This window comes from Apus apus, chromosome 20 (genome assembly GCF_020740795.1).
Source record: "Apus apus isolate bApuApu2 chromosome 20, bApuApu2.pri.cur, whole genome shotgun sequence".
Taxonomy (NCBI): Eukaryota; Metazoa; Chordata; class Aves; order Apodiformes; family Apodidae; genus Apus; species Apus apus.
In genome coordinates this window covers 6,612,582-6,627,396 of record NC_067301.1, presented here as the reverse complement: position 1 = coordinate 6,627,396, position 14,815 = coordinate 6,612,582, and the positions used below count along the sequence as shown (strand labels likewise).

Below are 14,815 nucleotides of genomic sequence, written 5' to 3'. Positions count from 1 at the left end.
TGTACACTTGCCAGTGATGTACTATGTTTCTAAGGCATATGGGGAACAATAAAGAGTTTTCCTGGAGCTAATTAAGCAAATTATGGCTTCAAGATTATATTTGCCTGTAAGATCTTTACGTCATATCACTAACAACAAATCACTGGGCTCTTACAGAGTCATCATCTGACATCAGACTGACTTTAAGTGGGTGTCTCTCCCTGCAGGGAAGGTCTGTGGGTATTTCCCAAGATTAAATGCTCAAACTAATCTCTTGGTTTTGACCTGACTCACAGAAAAATCTCACGAGAAAAATACTGAAATCCTCAAAAGCAGCATTTTATCCAGTTTTCCTCCAGTTACACGGGGTGAAGAATCTTCTCCTCTTGCCCCATAAAGATTCAGGACTCAGGGAGAAGCCCCCCTTGCCCCCCCCCACCCCCCCAGATCTCAGAATGCTTTGACTCAAAGGGAAAACTAATGGTGAAAACCACCTTCATTTCATGGCAGTAATGAGTTAAAATCCTGGAAGCCTGGGCCTGGATGCCAGCTATTCATTCCAGTTCCTATTAATGTTTACCACTTTTCCATGAAAAAAAAAAAAAGAGGGGGGGAGGGGGGAAAGAGAGGCCTGTGAAGGAGAGGGAGGAAAAGCTTTCCCTTTGAGTCAAAGCATTCTGAGATCTGGGTGGGGGGGCAAGAGGGGCTTCTCCCTGAGTCCTGAATCTTTATGGGGCAAGAGGAGAAGATTCTTCACCCCGTGTAACTGGAGGAAAATTGGATAAAATGCTGCTTTTGAGGATTTCAGTATTTTTCTCTTGAGATTTTTCTGTAAGTCAGGTCAAAAATGCTGTTTCATCTGTAAAAATGACTCGGGGAGATTTTCTTATTGGTACAGATGTCAGGTCTGTGAAAGCCCCCGTGTCACAAAGGTGCTCCTGGCCCTGCAGCCTGGGCACAGCCAGTCCCCGTGGAGGGTCAGAGGGGACACCACTGCTCCTCCCCTGTTGGAGACCCTCTGGCTCTCACCCACCTCCTCCCATCTTCTCACTGATCCCAGTGCCTGGGGAGTAAGCACGGGGGAGAAACCTGTCCCAGAGTGGGAAGGGGAGCTGAGACCTTCCCCATGGCTTTGCTGGGGACCTTGAGCAGAGAGAAGAAAGGGCTGGTCAAAGGGACTGGGAAGCACCAGCTGTAGCAGGTAGTTGCAATGAAAGACTCTACCAAGTCTCTCTGAGACAACCTCATGGACATCGTGTCCATCAGGAAACTCCCAGTGGGCTTTGCTGGATCTGAGCTCTCCATCCCTTCCCCCAGCCCAAGGGACTGATGACCTGCCCATGTGAATGAGAACATGCTGAGCCCCTCCACACTTCCAGGGGGCTGCTCTGGGGTCATCTCCTGCAGTCTGCTGGGCTCTTCCCTACACCTTCACAACAGGACTGGGAGTGCTCTGCAATGCTTCTGCTGTGCAAAAAATCACACTGCTGTCCTGGAAAGCCTCATCTCCTCCCTTTCTCTATAGAAAAATGACTATTATGGAAGGTCTCGGCCCACCCCTTGCCTTGAAAGCAAAATGAGAAAGCAGACCTTATTTCCTTTGCCTGCTTTTGGCCACAAAGGCCTCATCCCTCAGAAGCAGAATTCCCTATCCCTCCTCCAGCCCCAGATGTCCTGCCCCATTCCTGGGCCACCCTTGCAAGGTCAGCACCACTTTGGGCTTCAGATGGCCCAGAAAGAAATGTCTCAACCCCCTGGTCTGACACCCCCTTGCTCTGTTCAGCTCCCCCTGATCCTACTCCAAACTCTAAGAGGACCCAACACTCCTCAGCAACGTGCAGATGACAAAGTGGCCTCTCCCCTGACTCCAAGGTGCACCAAGCAGGCTTGGAGTGGTTAACACTGTGCAGCCACCATCCCCACTGCAGCCCTAATTGGATTCACAATGTGGAGAGGTCAGCAAGAAGCAGCAGGGAGAAGAACCAAAGCAGTGGAAAGCCAGACACTGTATTCTTGCTTCCCAGACAGAGAGGGAGGAGAGGGAGAAGCCCAAAGAGCAGCACCCACAGTGCCATCGAGCCACGGCCAGCTGGGAGCATTCAAATTGTCAACAACCCTGTAGAACAGGCAGACAAATTCCTGTTTGGGACTTGGGAAGGAGCCAGGTGATGTCATCATCTTCTAGGATGATGGTGAAATACTTTCCATTCCAGCAGAAACTCAAGATGTTAAATAGAAGCTGCTAAAGTTGCACATTGTTAAGTCAGGACATCAGGGTAGCACCTACCTCTGAGTTTTTAAAGACATGGGTGATGAGCCACAGGACAGTTCATGTTCACCTTCCACGTGCCATGAAGCAGCAGGATGTTGCAGAGAGGCAGAGAGAAGTGATTTGTGACACGAGGCCCTCTTGGCTGTTGTAGGACTGTCACTGCAACGTCACTACCACTCAAATGAGGACGTGCCAGCTCCAGGCTTTGGTCAGAGAAGGATTAAGGGGAGGTGGCAACAGCTGTGCCAGCCTGCAAACATTGATGGGGAACAGCTGAAGGCAAATTGGCCTCATATGGGTTTGGATGCAATTACAAGACTGGCTGGGAGAGGTAATGGCACTTACACAACTCGCCCCAAACTTCTGCAGAGCTTTTCCCTCAGCAACACATGATCTTTTGATTCAGAACCTCGAGGGTCTGCAGACACCCTGGGACACATTCAATGCATTAAAACTTGGCAAGCAGATGCTGCCCTGGCCTGGGATCTCAGCAGGGAACGTGGGGAGAGCAGGCCTGTTTCTACTAGAGCCAACAAATTTGGTTCATGCCTCTGGGCTATTTAACATTTTTATCAATGACCCAGGAGAAAGCCCAAGGTGTTCCCAATCAAGTCAGCTGGTGACGTGGGAGCTGCAGTGTGGTAAATACTGAGCATGGTGGAGAAGGACCTGGAGGTGCTGGTTGACAGGGGGCTTAACATGAGCCAGCAATGTGGCCAAGAAGGCCACCAGCATCCTGGCCTGCAGCAGGAGCAGTGTGACCAGCAGGAGCAGAGGGGTGATGCTGCCCCTGTGCTGGGCACTGGTGAGGCTGCTCCTTGAGTCCTGTGTGCAGGTCTGGGCCCCTCACTGCAAGAAGGATGTTGAGTTGTCCAGAGGAGCCACCAAGCTGGTGAAGGGTCTGGAGAGCAAGTCCTTTGAGGAGAGGCTGAGGGAACTGGGGTTGTTTAGTTAGAAGAAGAGGAGGCTGAGGGGAGACCTCCTTGCTCTCTACAACTGCCTGAAAGGAGGTTGTAGGGAGGTGGGAGTTGGGCTCTTCTCTCAAGTGAATGATGACAGGACCAGAGGAAATGGCCTGAAGCTGCACCAGGGGAGGTTTAGGCTGGAGATTGGGAAGAATTTCTTTACCCAAAGAAGGGTTGGGCAGTGGAACAGGCTGCCCAGGGAGGTGGTGGAGTCACCATCCCTGGAAGTGTTTAAAAGAAATGTAGATGTGGTGCTGAGGGACATGACTGAAGCACTGAACAGGTAGATGACGTTATGGTTGGTGGATTCAGGTGATGGTTGGACCTGATGATCTCCAAGGTCCCTTCCAACCAGGATGATTCTGTGATGGTTCCTGATACACAGAGACCTGATGCCTCAGTGAGCTGGGCACAGGCAGGGAAGGTGCATTTCAGTACAAATGTGTCAAATCACACCTCCAAGGACAAGGACACAGGGATTATCTGCTCCCAGTATCACCAGGAGGGACGAGGATCCCACAAAGGCACCCAGTGAAATGCCAGTGGGGAAATGGTGAAAGCAAAAAGGGGATGTAGGAAGAGGGAAGTCTCAGTGATCCCTCTGGCACTCAGCTGATCACCACGAGCATCCTGTAAATGGGACCTGGAGCTGCCAATGGAAAGGCTAAACCAACACCAAGGGCTGGAGAAGAGCCAAAAAACATGATGAAAACCTTCCCTGAGAGGGTCAGGGGCCAAGGGTTATCCTTAAGCAGGCACAGGGAAAGCAGAGATGTGGTGATGGACAGAGCTCACCAAGGTTCAAGTGCCCAGCACAGCTGGGGGTAAGAGGGGAGGGGCTGCTGGAAGTGTTTAATGGTAATAATCCATCTCTGGAAACATTCACCTCACTACAGGCTGCATCTACTCCAGCTCAACCAAGAATGCTTCCTGCAACCAGGAATGCTTCCTGCAAGAGCTTAACTACTCCCAGGGCCTTAGTATTTATTGGCTGGGTCCAGCACTATCAGTGGAGGCCCAGACCCAAAAGAGGCACAGAGCCATAAATAGCCTCTTACCTTCAAAACATCACGTACTTATGGGACTGGGCTGCAAGGCAGCTGGGACACACTCCTCTGCAGCACCTCAGGAAGCTGCACACCCCAAGCCCTCCTCAGAAACCCAAGCACAGCACGGCCAGGACAGACTCCCACTGCCTCCTCCACCTCAGTGACAGATGAATAACTCCAGGTCCTCACCACACACGTACGTGCACATCACTGCTCCCGAGTCCACACCCCAGAGCATGGTGGGGTGGAGGCAGATCTGCTGTTCTGGACCTCAAAAATAAGCACAGGAAGGGAAGCCCGTCCTGGAGCCCAACTCTAGGACACACATGTGCAAGGGGCAAGTACAGCAACACACCCCAGGTCACACTCCACCCTTCAGAGCTGGACTTGGGCTGGGTCAGTGCTGGAGCTGAGCTGGGAGTATCAGCTGGGGTGGTGGTGGAACCAGGCTGTGGTGTTGGTGGGGCTGGACAGAACTGGCACTGGGTTGGGTACTGGGTCAGGACCCCCACATGCTCCCTCCCAGCTCCGTTCCCCAGGGAAGGAGCAGAAGGAAAGCAATGCAGGCTTCCCTCCTGCCTCCCCTTCATGGTGGGACACACTGTTGACCTCTCAGGCTTTGCACAGGGGTGTCCCAGCTTCACCTTGAGCTGGAGAAGAGAGGTGGTAGCCTGGATTTTCTACAGACCACCTAGCTGACCAGGTTTCTCATCTACGTAGCACATCACCTGCTCCTTGCCTCCCAGAAAGGTCTGTGTCCCCAGGGAACAACGTCACATGTCTCTGATGGCAAGAGTCACCACCAGCTTCTGCAGGGCAAAACAATGTCCTGCAGATGGTTGGAACAATCCCAAGTACAAATACAGGCCAGGCTGAGAATGGACTGAGAACAGCCCTAACAAGAAGGACTTGAGGGTGTTGGGTGATGAGAAGCTCAACATGAGCCAGCACTGTGCACTGGAGCCCAGAAACCACCCGTGTCCTGAGCTGCATCCCCAGCAGCGTGGGCAGCAGGGCCAGGGAGGGGATTGTCCCCCTCTGTTCCACCCTGCTGAGACCCCCCTGCAGGGCTGGGGCCAGTTCTGGGGTCCCCAACACAAGAAGGACTTGGAGCTGTTGGAGAGAGTCCAGAGGAGGCCACGGAGATGATGGGAGGGCTGGAGCAGCTCTGCTCTGGAGACAGGCTGGGAGAGTTGGGGTGTTCAGCCTGGAGAAGAGAAGGCTCCAGGGAGACCTTAGAGCAGCTTCCAGTGCCTGAAGGGGCTCCAGGAAAGCTGGGGAGGGGCTTGGGACAAGGGCAGGGAGGGATGGGATGAGGGGGAATGGATGAAAACTGAGAGAGGGGAGATTTAGGTTGGACATGAGGAGGAAATTCTTTGCTGTGAGGGTGGTGAGAGCCTGGCCCAGGCTGCCCAGGGAAGCTGTGGCTGCCCCATCCCTGGCAGTGTTGAAGGGCAGGTTGGATGGGGCTTGGAGCAGCCTGGGCTGGTGGGAGGTGTCCCTGTCCATGCAGGGGGGTTGGAACTGGATGGTCTTTAAGGTCCCTTCCAACCCAAACCATCCTGTGAGTCCATGATTTTGTGGTTCTGGCACACCCAGGCCTCCCCTCGCTCGGTGCTGCGATCAGACGCCCTATAAAGACAGGGAGGAGCTGGAGATGGACCCGGGGCTGAGCAGCCAGGACCAGCAGCTGCCACCCCCGAGCAGGCAGAGACCCTGACAGGCAGTGCCCGTTCTCCATCCAGCCTAAGGAGAGGGAGCAGCACACAAGCTGAAGGCTCCGCTGTGCAGAGGGGAGCCAGTGACTACTGGAGGCAGAGGCAGAAATGCGCTTAACGTGCTGCATGGGAGGGACAGGGGGGGAGGAGGAGGAGGAGGAGGGGGGAGGCAGCAGACAAAGAACAGGGAGATGGAAAGAAAAGATGCAGGCAGGGAGCAGGAGAAGGTGAACCAGGAGGATGGGGCTGGGGGAGGCGCGTACACCGAGCCCCTGGCAGCCCAGCGGGAAGGAGCCGGGAGCCAGCGGAGCCGCCGGCCCCTCGCAGGGCCCTGTGGGACTGGAGAGCAAGGCCCAGCAAAACACAACTCTCCTCACCACACAGAATTGTTAACTGCCCCCAAATCCTTTTGTGCCGGGGCTACGAGCTTAGAAGAGCTTAAGCTGTTAGATGCATGAACTTCCTCCATAAATATCCCCTGCGTGCGCTGCCGGAGCAGGTCTGTGCTCCGTTAGCTGGATGAAAAGCCCAGCAGAGAAAATGAGCAGCTCCTTCCAGCCCTGGCAGCTGCACCCAGGGACCCTCCATCACTTGGGGTGCCCTTTTCCATCGGGAGCCCTCGGAGGACCCAGTGAGCCATGGCCCCCACACCCCCTTTGGGTGACTGAGCTGTGTGAGAGCGCTTCCCCCCGAAAGCCAGCTCGGATTTGCTTTTGTTTTGTTTCTGGAGAGGGGCCCAGATTCCCTCCCACTCCTCGAAACATGAGAAAACCTGCTGGCCACATGGACAAGTGAGTCCCCCAAACCAGGCAGCTCCTGTGCTGCCTCTGAGGGGACCAGGGACAAGGACATGATGGGGGGTGGGGCAGGGATGCAGGGCTGCATCCCACAGGTCCTTCCTGAGTTGAGCTGGAAGAGGAGAGCCCTTTCTCTGCCCAACTGAGCTGACCCTTCCCCAGTCCTCTGTGGGGCTCACTGGGGGTCCTGGGAGAGGACGGGTTTGCTATGGCTGTCCTGCCAACCCAGTGGCTGGCTCCCCTCCCAGTACACACTCTGCTTCTGGGGCTGCTGGGGGGAAAGGGAGGATCTGTCCCAGTCTGGCACAGCCCTGTGGTCCCATCCAGCCCCCGCTGTGCAGCCCCATGTGGGAAGGGGAAAGGAAAGGGAAAGGGGAAGGGGAAGGAAGAGAAAGAGGAAAGAAGGGAAAGGGAAAGGAGAAGGGGAAGGAAGGGGAAGGCAGCCCTGGAGCCAGCTGCCCCACAGAGCCAGCAGGCTGCTGGCCACCAGGTGATTAATGAGGACGGGGAGCGCGGGGCCAGGCACACGCCAGCACCGGCTGGAGAAACATCTGCCGAGGCTCTGGACCTCCCCAAATCCTGCTGCTGTGCAGACAAAGAGGAGACCTGGCCTCTGCCTCCTGTTCGCTCCCTCCACCTTCTCCCCCTGCTCTGCCTCCCCTCCCACCCTGCTGGCCCATGTGCCAGGACAGGGCTCTGCACGGGGTCTGGTGAGAGCAGCGGGGCAGGAAAAGGGACGGTTCCTCGGCTGGGCTGGCACAGGGACAGGGGAGCCCTGAGAAATTGTAGCAGCTTCAGAGCAGAGCAGCATGCAGGGCTGGGTCTGCTCCAGAAAAAAAAAGGCAAAGAAAAAAAACAGGCTGAGGTGGAAAAGCTGACATCAATCATTTGGGCTTTCTGGTGTTGCTACAAATGCTTCACTTGGGCACCATAAAACACCAGCCTTGCCTTGGAGGCTGCAACGAGCCAGGCTGCCTTCCCATGCTTCAGTGCAGAGTAATGCCTTGCTCCTGAGGGCTGGAGCAGCTCTGCTCTGGAGACAGGCTGGGAGAGCTGGGGGTGTTCAGCCTGGAGAAGAGAAGGCTCCAGGGAGACCTTAGAGCACCTTCCAGTGCCTGAAGGGGCTCCAGGAAGGCTGGCGAGGGGCTTGGGACAAGGGCAGGGAGGGATGGGATGAGGGGAAATGGACTAAAACTGGAAGAAGGGAGATTCAGTTTGGACATGAGGAGGAAATTCTTCACTGTGAGGGTGGTGAGAGCCTGGCCCAGGTTGCCCAGGGAAGCTGTGGCTGCCCCATCCCTGGCAGTGTTGAAGGGCAGGTTGGATGGGGCTTGGAGCAGCCTGGGCTGGTGGGAGGTGTCCCTGTCCATGCAGGGGGGTTGGAACTGGATGATCTTTAAGGCTCCTTCCAATCCAAACCAGTCTGGGACTCTCTGATTCCCTGCTGCTCCCTCCCCAGCACCATCCCTACTACAGCTGGAGGACACTTAATCACCCTGAGCTTGGTGGGAAGGGGTGTTCAGTGGCTCAGTGAGGAGTAGCTCAAAGCACAGCTATAAAATGACATCCCCAACTCATCAGGACACTTGAGGCATGAGCAGCCCAGCCACCAGCAGAAGATGTAGTGTCCTCTACCAGAGGACTACCCAACTTGCAGTCCAAACAAAACATGGCCAAAGACTGTCCAACCCCCTCTACAGTGTGTCCATCTCCCCTCTTATCAGCACCTTCCCCATCCTCGCTTGGTGCTACCCAGCCACCCCTTCCAGCAGCAAGAAGGGAAGGGAAGCAGCTTCTTCCTTGTGCTCTGCAGTGCCCACCAACACATCTATATCATTATAGAATCATAGATTGCCAGGTTGGAAGGGACCTTTGGGATCATCTGGTCCAACCTTTAGTTGGTCTCAAGAGAAACCCCAGCTCTGCAGACACTATCGACGCTGGGATGGGGTTTGGATGTTCAGCCAGGACAGGGGGGAGAAGAGTCCGTTTGCCAAATGCTGTGATTTGCTCTGGGCATGGTACAACCACAGGTGCCCATTAAACATCCAGCTCTTGGGTCCTGATCTCTCCTGATAAGCCCAGCAGCCCCTTCCTGTCCCTCTCCAAGCCCATGTAGCCTTTCCTTCCCCTGCACATTTGTGTGACTGGGGAGGAGCACGGAGATGGCTTTGGGCACAGTGCTTTCAGGGGGGGCCCTTCACTAGCCTGGGGCATGCTCTGCCTGTAGGACCATTCTGGCTCCAAGGTGCTCAGCTGAGCAGGTGCTCTTAGTGTCTACTTTGACCACCTACAGGGCAGGAGAACATCTACAGGGGCAGGAGACCTCTGGCTGCTGAGGGAGCTCCAAGACCAGGCCCAGATGTGCCCAGACAGGAGAGGTGAGCCTGGCCCTGAACAGCCCATGACCAAGTCCCACCTAATTGCACCTCACCAGGAAAATGCTGCAGACAACCTTTTCCTCCCACTGCATCATCACCTTTGGGTGCCCGTGCTCCCCTCACGCCAGAAGCACTTCACCCCCTGCCAACGCACAGGATGCAAACAGAAGTGACAACAGCCCCAGTCTCCTGGGAGGTGACTGCAGATCAGTGGCTCCCACCACAGCTACACCAACGTGTGCCTCTCCAAGACCTGGAGAGCACAGAGGGCACCAGCAACAGGCCAGCACCCCTGGACCCTGTGGCTCTGAGGACTGAGAAGCAACACAGAACCTGTGCAGTGGATGAGAAGAGCCCAGGGCAAGAACTGAGGAGCTGGAGAAGAAGACAGTGCCCACGCACATGCTCCTCTCCCACATCCCTTTATGCTCCTCTCCCACCCCTGTGCAAGGAGGTCACTTGTGCAGATCCCGGCTGCACATCCAGCTGCCACCAAGGCCACCACCCATCAGCAGGGAGGTGGGTGTGCAGAGCAAGACAGAAGGCGAGTGGTTACCTCTGCAGATGGTCCCGTTTTCCACCGACTCGTAGCCCGCCCGGCACATGCAGCGGCCGATGGGCACCAGCCACTCCCCGTCCCCGTTGCAGTACAGCTTGATGGGCACGTCCACCTCCTCCGCGTTGGGGATGCACGTCCCACGGGCTGCCACCAGCGAGGTGCTCTCAGCTCCTGAGAGGGTTTCTTGGAAGACGGCCCCGTTCTGGATCACACGGGGACACTTGCGGTAGAAGACGCGGACGGCGATCAAGGACATGCAGCCTCCGTAGTCCTGGAAGGCCAGGTAGAAACCATTCTTGGAGACAGGCCCAAAACTGCGCACCTCGGTGTTAATCTTCATCACCCGGCCGCCCAGGTCCACCTGCGAGAAGCTCTCGTCGGCGGCAATCGTGTCCACCTTCATCCAAGGGTTCTCCATCCAGTTAGGAAAAGTCTTGGTGGCCGAGTCAAAGTCCGACTCGAAATAGTAGAGGTTAAAAGTCTCCTTGCAGGAGCCTGGGACGTTAGGGATGCTGCTGCAGTCCCGCACGGAGAACTTCATCTCCACGTGGATGCGATGGGCTCCGCGCCGCCGGATGTACTTGGTGCGGAGCCAGTTGTTCTGGCTGGACTCAAAGACGTTGCACACCTGGTAGGTGCGAATCGTGTTCATGTTCTCGTCGTACCCGCTTACCTCTTCCCACTGTGGACAAGGCAGAGGAAGTCAAGGGCTCTGCACCCAACTGGTGCTCCCCACCCACCCCGCCTCTTCCCAGCCGCGCCGGGAGCTCGGTGGGATGGCTCTGCCAGTCCCAGTTGCTTCACACCGTGCCCACCTCATCGCCCCAGCAGCCCCACGGGTGCTCAGCACCGCTCCCCAGCACAGCCCCAGCACTCTATACCTATCCATCTCCACGCTGCTCCAGCAGGGTTGAACCTGCACTGCACGCCAGGCAAGCTCTGCTCCGCGGGGACAAGATGGCCCAAAACCCTCTGCAGAGCTCAGAGCCATGAGGAGGACTTGGGGGTGTTGGGTGGTGAGAAGCTCAACATGAGCTGGACATGTGTACTTGCAGCCCAGAGTCAACAATGTCCTGAGCTGCATCCCCAGCAGTATGACCAGAAGGCCAGGGAGGGGATTGTCCCCCTCTGTTACACCCTGCTGAGACCCCCCTGCAGGGCTGGGGCCAGTGCTGGGGTCACCAACACAAGAAGGACTTGGAGCTGCTGGACTGAATCCAGAGGAGGTCACGGAGATGATGGGAGGGCTGGAGCAGCTCTGCTCTGGAGCCAGGCTGGGAGAGCTGGGGTGTTCAGCCTGGAGAAGAGAAGACTCCAGGGAGACCTTAGAGCACCTTCCAGTGCCTGAAGGGGCTCCAGGAAAGCTGGGGAGGGGCTTGGGACAAGGGCAGGGAGGGATGGGATGAGGGGGATACAGTTTTAAGTTGAAAGAGGGGAGAGTTAGGTTGGATATAAGGAAGAAATTCTTGGCTGTGAGGGTGGTGAGAGCCTGGCCCAGGTTGCCCAGGGAAGCTGTGGCTGCCCCATCCCTGGCAGTGTTGAAGGGCAGGTTGGATGGGGCTTGGAGCAGCCTGGGCTGGTGGGAGGTGTCCCTGCCCGTGCAGGGGGGCTGGAACTGGATGGTCTTTAAGGTCCCTTCCAACTCAGACCATACTTTGATTCTCTGCCCACGGCTGGTCCGTCTTGGGGAGTCTCCCGGCAGGGTAACCTGACACCCTCAGCAGATCTGTTGTGTTCCCACCAGTGCTGTGTTCCCACCAGTGCTGTGTTCCCACCAGTGCCGCTGCAGTTACAGACGCAGCCTCCAGGACCAGCCTTCCCAGGAGAACAGGACAGGGCCAAGAAACCTCTTCGCTGGCTGCAGCAACAGGCCAGTGGCTTCTCTTCCCGAGGAAGGTTTATGGGAGTCTGGCTGACCCTGCTGTGTACCCAGAGAGGGAGGAGCTGGGCTAGATCCTGCTGGGAATCCTCATCCCTCCCCTTTCAAGGGCTAACATGCTCTGGGGACCCTCCTGCAGGTGTGCACGGGACCCAAACCCCGCTGTCCTAAACTGGACCTGTGGGATGTCCTGTGAGCTCTGGCCTGACAGTAACATCCTCCTCAGTGAGACAGCTCGGAGTTGACCTATTTTCCCATGGGAAGCTCAGCCCAGCTCCCTGCAGCCGACTCATGGCTGACTCTGCCAGCTCTGGAGGAGCTTCCATAGAACTTGGGGCTGCTGTGACACCTCCTGGCCCTGCCCATCTCCCTGCCTCTTCCCCAGGGGTTTTTATCCAAATCCTTCAGTGCTTGTCATTGTCTCCACTCTCCGTAGGACATAAAAACATCAGGGCAGGTGATGCAGCAGGCAAGGGCAGAGCTGCAGCCTGTCAGCAGCCACTGCTCTTCTGTGGTGAGCAGAGATGGGAATCAGAGAATCCCAGACTGTTTTGGGTTGGAAGGGACCTTAAAGACCATCTAGTTCCAACCCCCCTGCATGGGCAGGGACACCTCCCACCAGCCCAGGTTGCTCCAAGCCCCATCCAACCTGCCCTTCAACACTGCCAGGGATGGGGCAGCCACAGCTTCCCTGGGCAACCTGGGCCAGGCTCTCACCACCCTCAGAAATGGTCCTTGTGTGAGGAGATCTCTTCACCAGGCTCATCAGAGCATCTTCCCCAACCTTTCTGGAGGGCAGAGCACCTTCCCATGCTGCCCCCTCTCCTCATGTTGCTGACGACAGGGACCGGGGTCCAGCTCACCTGTGACACTCCTGGCCAGCTGGAACAGCTTCTCATCAATTTGTTCATAAACCTACTCAAGTGGAAGCCGAGCTGATTCCCATGGACGGGTAACCCTGAGCACAGCCCTCTCCTGGATGTAGGACCACGAGAGCCAGGACAGTGTGGCCACACAGCCCAGATCTGGTGCCAGGACCAAGGTCCACAGGGAAAATCCTGCAGGAGCAGAGCACCCTCAGCCTGCCAAGATCCCCACAGGGGCCTGGAGGACTGCAGAGGGAGACCTGTGCGAGGGGAGACAGATTGCTCCTCACACGTCGAGGCCAACAGCCCAACAGAAGGCTGTCAGGGAAGGTCCCCAAACAGCTCCAACCACTCTGGCAGTGGCTGCAAATCTGCTGCCGTGGCAGGGGGAGCATTCAGTCTATTCTCCAGAAATAAACTTGCCCTGGTAGTGGAAAATTGCAGGATCTCCCTGGTTTTTAGGGCACCGGTTGGCAGGGGGGTGAAGGAATCCAGGAAAAGGCACAGGAAAGCAACTGCTTCCCCTGCCCTGGACCGTTCCTGATGCCCACTCCACAGCAGTGAATCAGGCACTGATACACAGAGAAGCTCAGAACCTGCCCCATCCATGTCCACCCCTGCAGGTCCCCAGGGAGGGCTCAGGACATGAGCCTGAAGAGCTCCGTCCTGGCCAGGCAGAATTAGAGAACCATCGAATCGTTCTGGTTGGAAAAGACCTTTAAAGTCATCAAGTCCATGTGCTAACCCAGCCCTGCCAAGGCCACCACTGCCCCATGTCCCTCAGCCCCACAGCTTTGAAATCCCTCCAGGGATGGGGACTCCACCCCTGCCCTGGGCAGCCTGGGCCAGGGCCTGACAACCCTTTCAGGGAATTAATTGTTCCTAATATCCAACCCTAAACCTCCCCTGCCACAACTTGAGGCCATTTCTTCTTGTTCTACCACTTGTAACTTGGGAGAAGCCACAGGAGGAAGGAAAGTTCCTCCAGCTTGGGGATGAACATCAGACAGTGGCAGGTGGACACAGGGAGACCTCTGAGCAGCCCAAGACCTCCACGGATGGAGGGAGGTAGAGGAACTGTCTGGGCTTTTGGCTGGCTAATTATCACCAAAGAGGCAACAAAGGGGAAAAGCACCCAGCAGCTTTTGTCTTCCAGGCACCCAGCCTTGCCAAAGCCAAGCCACCATGGGTGGGACACCCTGTCCTGCCAGTGGGCACAGGGCCACTCTGGGAGAAGCCATGAAGCTGCTGCAACACCAGCGCCTGCGACAGACACAGCACAGGGCACGACACACACCGTGCCAGCCCGCCGGGGTGGGGACAGGAGGCAAACCCCAGCAGAAACGTTAGGGCTGCCCTGGACGTTTCCAGGCAGGCACCTCCATCCTGCTGGTGACAGAGGAGCTGGGAGAAGCCCCAGGACCAGGCTCAGGACCTCCAGCATCCCCTTGCACCTCCATACGTGGGGGCTCCCGAGCCCCCTTTTTCTCAGCTGGGAGAGAAAGTCACTCCCGTGCACCAGCCCCTGTGCTGCCTGGACACTTAATTAGGAGCCTCTCCTTTTCTCCTTGCTCTCTAATTAACATGCCAGGAGCTCAAAAGCAGGAGGCAGCACAATAGTTCAGGGAGCTGGCTTCCAGCAGGCCCAGGCCTCATTACTGGCGGGCTGGGCAGCCGGGAGCAGGGCGTGCTTTACATATGGAAACACCACAAACAAGACAGGCTGGGCGAGGAGAGAGAAGGACTTGACCTCTGCTCCTGCCCATTGTGGACCCGCCATCCCCCTCCGGCAGCCCCGGCCGGCGCTGGGGGAGCAGCCAGACCCGGGGCTTTCTCATGGTGATGGGGCAGGGCAGCACGGCTGTGGGGAGATGAGTTTAATCTCCTCCACAGGGGCTTTTCTTGGTCACTTCTTTTCTTCTGCACAGCTGGCTTGGGGAAGGGGCTCGGTGTCAGCCCCGGGGTGAGGGCCAGAGAAATGTCTTCATGCAGCACCAGTGGATGTTCCCCTGTGCTGGGCACTGGGGAGGGGACACCTCAAATCCTGGGGGCAGGTCTGGGCCCCTCAGGACAAGAAGGACATGGAGGGGCTGGAGCGTGTCCAGGGAAGGGCAAGGGAGCTGGGGAAGGGGCTGGAGCACAAGTCTGAGCAGGAGCAGCTGAGGGAGCTGGGGGTGTCCAGCCTGGAGACCAGGAGGTGAGGGGAGACCTGCTGGCTCTGCAGCTGCCTGAGAGGAGGTTGGAGCCAGGGGGGTCGGGCTCTGCTCCCCAGGAACAAGGGATGGGACAAGAGGAAACAACCTCAAGTTGTGCCAGGGGAGGTTTAGGTTGGATCTTGGGAACAATTCCT

At 56.7% G+C, this 14,815-nt stretch overlaps 1 protein-coding gene across 2 annotated transcripts in view; it reads right to left on the bottom strand.

The window, feature by feature from the left end:
* EPHB2 (EPH receptor B2) overlaps positions 1-14,815 on the bottom strand; it is a 143,152-nt gene that overhangs the window by 84,939 nt on the left and 43,398 nt on the right. For both annotated transcript variants that reach the window (XM_051637365.1, XM_051637366.1), the window contains exon 3: positions 9,718-10,402. In XM_051637365.1, the coding sequence (XP_051493325.1) occupies positions 9,718-10,402 (685 nt within the window). The remainder of the gene's footprint in view (positions 1-9,717; positions 10,403-14,815) is intronic.